Source organism: Emydura macquarii, unplaced genomic scaffold (genome assembly GCF_026122565.2).
Source record: "Emydura macquarii macquarii isolate MOO-44397 ecotype Brisbane River unplaced genomic scaffold, CSIRO-AGI_Emac_v2 contig_306, whole genome shotgun sequence".
In the NCBI taxonomy this organism is placed as follows: domain Eukaryota; kingdom Metazoa; phylum Chordata; order Testudines; family Chelidae; genus Emydura; species Emydura macquarii.
The window spans coordinates 15499253-15505605 of NW_027130443.1; the positions used below are offsets into that span (position 1 = coordinate 15499253).

The 6353-nt window shown below is 41.7% G+C and overlaps 1 protein-coding gene across 1 annotated transcript in view; it reads left to right on the plus strand.

The window, feature by feature from the left end:
* The first annotated feature begins 449 nt into the window (after positions 1–449).
* CIB3 (calcium and integrin binding family member 3) overlaps positions 450–6353 on the plus strand; it is a 65717-nt gene continuing 59813 nt past the window's right edge. Inside the window, exons 1-3 of the mRNA XM_067561650.1 lie at positions 450–510; positions 3405–3516; positions 3927–4074. Coding sequence (XP_067417751.1) covers positions 482–510; positions 3405–3516; positions 3927–4074 — 289 coding nt within the window. The 5' untranslated portion in view covers positions 450–481. The remainder of the gene's footprint in view (positions 511–3404; positions 3517–3926; positions 4075–6353) is intronic.

The window sequence follows — 6353 nt, forward strand, 5'->3', positions numbered from 1 at the left end:
TTATAGAAATGTGAGGTATAAAAAGTTATTAGATCATCTATTTAATCTCTTTACAAATGCAGGATTGTTTTAGCTCTGAAGTCATTCTTCTTTGACCCTATAACATGCTGTTTTCCATTACTTTTGTTGGCCTCACTTTGTCTATTAAAACAGCAAAATCTAAAGTGACATCTTTTAATTTTGTCCTTTCAATAGATGTGTCTCCAGAGCCTCTATTGTTTTGTATCATTTTTTTACATTTACAGTTACATTTTCTTGAGAAATTTTTGCATGATCAAAGTCCCATGAAACAAAATTGGGGTTTAAATTATTTCATACAAATGAAGTAAACATTAAACATGCCAGGATCAAAGCAGCCTGAAAGCTTTTGCTGAGACAACATGATGCCACCCATTGGGACTTTGTGTGTGAAAAGCTGTGGTGATATTTTGAAGCCTGCTGCCTCTTTGAAGTACAAGGCCTGGCTTAGCCTGAATCTCTCATGTCCAGAAAGTTTGGGACTTCTTCCAAGTAAGTGCTACATATTAGCCAATCCATTTGATCTTTAGTCATCTGGCCAGAAGAGAGGTGAGGAGGAAGGGGTTAGTGATTTATAATATATTATATGCCTCTTTGGCTGAGGGAATCAAGAGTCCTTATTGGCAATTTAAACCTGATCTCCCAGTGTACTTTTGCAGGTTCTGGCACACAATAGTAATGTATTCTGCTGATGTCAACCATTTGCATGGGAAAGTCAGCTTTTGGGTCTCATCTACCACGCAGCAAATTAATTAGCAACTGCCCCTTTCTTAGGGTGGCACCGCACTACATCAATGTACCAATTCCTTTGGAGAGTAGAGCGCAGGTGACAATTTCATAAGGAGTGTGGCCTTCTACAGAAGACTATTGCTGCCCACTCTGGTTTCTGTTTATGTGTGCCATGCAAATGAAGTGAAAATGCAAATGAAGTGAAAGTCTGTAATACATTAAACCTAAGCCTGGTTGTGTTTTCATGTGTTGAATAGAGGCCAAGACCATAAGTGTATTATGAATAAGGCATTCATTATTGATAGGAAACCCTTTAGAAAATTCTGATCTATTGTTTGCTACCATTTTCATTGGTGACAGCTGTGAATGGGATCCTTAGTCTAGTGCAGGGGTGGGGAACGTCCGGCCCGCGAGCCGTATAAGGCCCGCAAAATCATTTGGTCCAGCCCGCGGGACCATTTGGTCAGGCCCTGGCGGTGGGCGGGAATTCGGCAGCAGGGGGGAATTCGGCGGGAATTCGGCGGCGGCAGGGAATTCGGCAGCGGCGTGGTTTCGCAGCGGCGGGGTTCCGTGGGGGGGGCAGTGCCCGCCGCCGAAACCCTGCCGCCGTTTGCCCCTTTTCGGCGGCAGGCACTAAGCCATCTTCCGCGTACCACAATCAGGCCCTTTGCAGAAAAAAGGTTCCCCACCCCTGGTCTAGTGTAAGAATGGCAGTAAATAGCACTGAGAAAAATAAACACATTTTTGAGGTCATTTTATAGCTCTTTTCTCTTTCATGGCTCTGAGTCCCAGCAAAATCAGTGGGAGGTTTGGGTGGGCAAGAAAAGGCAGGATGAAGCCCCAGATTTGAAAGGTAAAACAATTCCCATTTTTAAACTTTAACTGAGAAAAAAAGCCGGGAAATCTTAGCTGAGATCTAAGGAAAGCCTAAGGCAGATTAAGAAAGATGAAGGCAGAGGACCCTTCCACCACTGAGTGTACTAGAGCAGTGGGGTCTCAACCTTTCCAGACAACTGTACCCGTTTCAGGAGTCTGATTTGTCTTTCATTGCCCAAGTTTCACTTAACTTAAAAACTACTTCCTTATAAAAATCAGACATTAAAAATACAAGTGTGACAGCACACGATTACTGAAAAAGTGCTGACTTCCTCATTTTTACCATATAATTATAAAATAAATTAATTGGAATATAAATATTGTACTTACATTTCAGTGTATAGCATATAGAGCAGTATAAACAAGTCATTATCTAGATGAAATTGGAGCTTGTACTGACTTCGCTTGTGCTTTTTATGTAGCCAATAGCTGGATGAGCTGATGTACCCCCTGGAAGACCTCTGCATACCCCCAGGGGATACATGTACCCCTGGTTTAGAACCACTGGATGATATGGTCCTGGATTTGCTCTAACTGTGGCACCTGTGGGTTTGCTTGTTTGTTTTTGTAAGGGGAAAGGTCTGCTCATTTCAAAGGAAAAGTAGGCATAACAAATATTTCCACTATTATACCCTATTCTTAATTCTTCTGCAGGCCTGAGGCTCCTAGATGTTATGATAATACAAATAATAAAAAAAATCAGGGAGGAGGCAACAGGTTGGAGACAAAAGAGAGAACCTGGGTCATAGAGTAAAAAGGATGAGCAGGCTAGAAAGATTAGCGGATGAAGACAGGACTGGTGCAACTACTAGGCAAACTAGGCAGTTACCTGCAGCAGCAAAATATGGGAACTGGCAAAAAAACTGAATGAACTATTCATGAAGCCACATAAGTAAACAAACAGGCTTCAGCAGTGGGAATGAAAGGTCACTGAGAATGTACAATCCATATATAATATTCTCTCTTTTTACTGTAAAATAAATCTGTAATTATAAATGCTGAACTTTTATTCATACTCAAGCACAATATTCATTTTCAGAAGTTAATGGGAGAGTGGAGGGGCAAGGCTGAAGGTTTGCCTAGGCTGCTTAATACCCTTGCACTGGCTTTGCATTGGAATGTGCATGTGTGTGTGAGGGAGGGAGGGAACATGCTCTGGTGTCTTAAGATGAACATCTACAGTGAGTGTGAGCAAAGTGCAAAGGTGCCTGTGGCAGATCTGTTTTTGGGAAGGGGGGGTGGGGTGGGCAATTGTATGATGTGGCTTAGTAGTAATAATCCAGATAATTAGAAACACTGTTTTATGTTATTTTAGTTTCTCCAGAGTTGAGTTTTAGCTGGATTTGTCTTAGAGCATTGAGAACTTTGAAGACTGTTCCTCTCAGTAATACTCTCGTGTAAAAATGGCACCTGCTGATAGAACAGTGTCAGAAGAACAGAAGTGACATGGCAGCTTAATTGCAGCTGTGGTAAACTATTAAATAAAGTTAGAAAACTGCTTCTGTTATTCTGTTTCTGATAGTACAGCTGCCTAGCTCTTTAATACAACTTTTTACACCTCCTTTTTTATATACCATTGGAAATATTTTTTTCCTGGTTAATATATAATACTTTTTTTTAAATACTATCTTTTTCTCCCTTCATCACACATACTACAGGACATTTAAATGTAACTACTCTTCTAAATGTCGTGACATATAAAGTGCAATATTGAAAAGACTCATTGTTATTAGAGCTGTGAGTAAATTGAGCCCTAAATGAGCCGTTCCTTCCCTTTCCAGACTGTTTTACAGATACCGAGACCTGGCTCCACAGCTGGTCCCACTCAACTACACAGATAAACCAGATGTGAAGCTTCCCTATGAACTCATTGGCAGCATGCCAGAGCTGAAGGTACAATCCAAAGAACACAGATGCTAGATGGGGAGCCACATTTCACTTTCATCCACTTATTCTAAATAATTCATCCTGTACTAATTACCAGGAGGTTGAAAGATATCTGAATCCTGGCTATCTGAAGAATAGCTCTCCAATTCCACCAACCTTCTGGAAGCTTCCTGTACTTTCCTTTGAAAGCATTTTGAAGCACCATGTGGAGTAGAGAAGGCTGAAGCTAGGCCTGCTGTTCTCCAAGTCAGCTTTAGTACACAAAAGAATAACAGAGCAAGGGGGTGTTTGTCTGCCACACCTGGCTTAAAATAAAGGGGGCAAAACTGGGAATGGGCTACTACTGAGCCCATCAGGTGCCTTGAAATAAATGATAGTAAAGACTGACCCTTTTATACTGTATCCCTATTCCACAGGACAATCCATTCCGTCAGCGAATAGCAGAGGTTTTCTCAGAGGATGGAGAAGGCAATATGACTTTAGATGACTTTTTGGACATGTTTTCAATCCTGAGTGAAATGGCTCCCAGAGATCTGAAAGCTTATTATGCCTTTAAAATTTATGGTGAGTGAAAGAGGCATAGATAGTAAAGTTGAGAGAGCTCCTGGTGCCGTGTATGACTCAAGATTCCTTGATACAAGAGCCCTTAAGATGTGCACTGAAACTGCCACCTCAGTAGGGTCTGTGTACTTACTTTGGTACTTATATGGCCTTCATCATCACAGCGAAGCGCATCATCTCTCTTACGGCAGGGTACACTTACAACTCTGCATTGGCACAGCTGCACTAATGCCTGTGCCAACAGGTGTGTGCATCCTGTTTGTACAGGTACTCTACCTCCCCAGGAGAACCCCCACCCATTGACACAGTTCTATATCTATAGTGGGGGGTAAGTTGGTATACCTACGTTGCTCAGGAGTGTGGATTTTCTGAGTGACACAGTTATACCAAAATACATTCCTAGCATAGACCAAGGCTCAAACTTCTGTCTAGCTGCCTTCAGTTATTGGAGGGCTCATAACAGAACCCAAAGAATTTGCTGAGGCCTGAAACTTTGAGTACTATGATGGTAATGCACAGCCTCCATTTCAAGAAGCTGTTTTAATACACATAGTACTTATCCCAGATAGACCCTTTTGGAGAAACTACACCAGTGTAATTAAAATGTTTCCGCCCCACCCCTGATCCTCCTAGAGACACAGTTATAGCAATATAAAAGTGGTTACAGCAGCATAGCTTGTTCCCATACAGACATGGCATTGCCATAGTGGTATAAGTCACCATTACACCAGTATAATTCTGTCTTTACTAGTTCCTCCTTGTCTACACTGCCCTGCAGTTTGGACTACAGGTGTGTGACTAGCAATGTGCACCAAAGTGCTGTGCTGTAACTCCCATGTGGCTGCAGCAGGCATGAACTAAAATATTCTAATTCACATTAACATAGTCCTTTTCAAACAGGGCTACTAGGAATCCCGCAATGTCCACACAGTGCACACTTTGCTATGCATGGCTGTTTGCATCCCCATAGGCTGAACTGTGGGACAGTGTACACTTAAATAGTAAAAGCCTTAGGTTAAGTGTGTGTGTGGCGGGGAGGTGGGGACAAAATACCACACCGCTAATTGAAATAGTTATACTAGTAAAAATTTAACCATAGCCAAGGCCTGAGGAGGACAGCTAGGTTCTATAAACTCTTCAACCTGCAGCACCTTGCCATAGCAGTTACAGAGTTTTCTTTTGTCTGCGGACTGCATGACATTACCCAGTAATCACAAGTGGTCACTAGTAATTGTGACCAAACCCAAGATTGATTAAAAATAGAGAAAATGGAATTTTAAAAAGTTTGCTTGACAGATCTAGATTTACACCTCTCATAAACTAGATAAGGCCTTTTTCCCTTAGTTACAGAGAAACCTACATATTATTAAAACAATTCTGTCCTTAGACCACTCTGTGGTCAACCTGTCATCAGCACTTGCTATCTAGTACCAACTACTTTGCTGTGTCCAGAACAGGTCTCCTGGGTCCCCAACTGGCTCAGCTGGCATGTTTAGCCATGCACTTCCTGACCATTCATACATCTCACATGGTAGAGTACATTAACTCATCAATGTAGTGTATCATTAACATTTAACAACAGTGTCTTTGACCAGAAAGCATACTGCGGGAGCAGGGGATGAAGGGGGTGAGGGGGCAGAGTGGAAGACAGTGTGACTCTTGTCTTCTACTTACCTCTGGGAATAGCCACCCAGCAAGAATGTCTCCAATGCTAGTATGTCAAAAGCCGCAGGGATCTCTCTCCCTTTAGATTAAATATGGTGATCAACTTTTGGTCCGTTCCATCATTCCTTTCTATAGCAGCTGGCTCTCATGCTCCAGCTGCATAAACTGAGTTTCCATCTCTGCTGGATGTAGAGATAGCTAGGATGTGATTTAAAATTTTCCTACTATAAAACTTGACAGAGCCTACATCCTCTGCCACATATGCATTTTCATTTAGTTTTGTCCTGTATTTAATCATTTTGTGTTTAGATTTTCCTGGTATTTCTCCTTCCCCTTTTAAAAATTTCTTTATTTAAGCACTTGAGTGGCTCTGATCTGGTCTTACAGGGATTGGAGACTGCCACCACTGATCAGAGTCTGACATCTGCTGGAGAATTCATGGTGCTTCATCCAGAGCAGTTATTTCATCTCCAATCCTCATGATTAGAAGAGGCAACATTTAAGAAAAAAATTCTTTGGTATTATACAACAAGTTTAGGCTGCTTTGAAAAGTTCATCCTTATGGAAACTAAGTGTCCTAAATCCAACAGGGTCCTTTGAAAAGCCTTGTCTTAAAG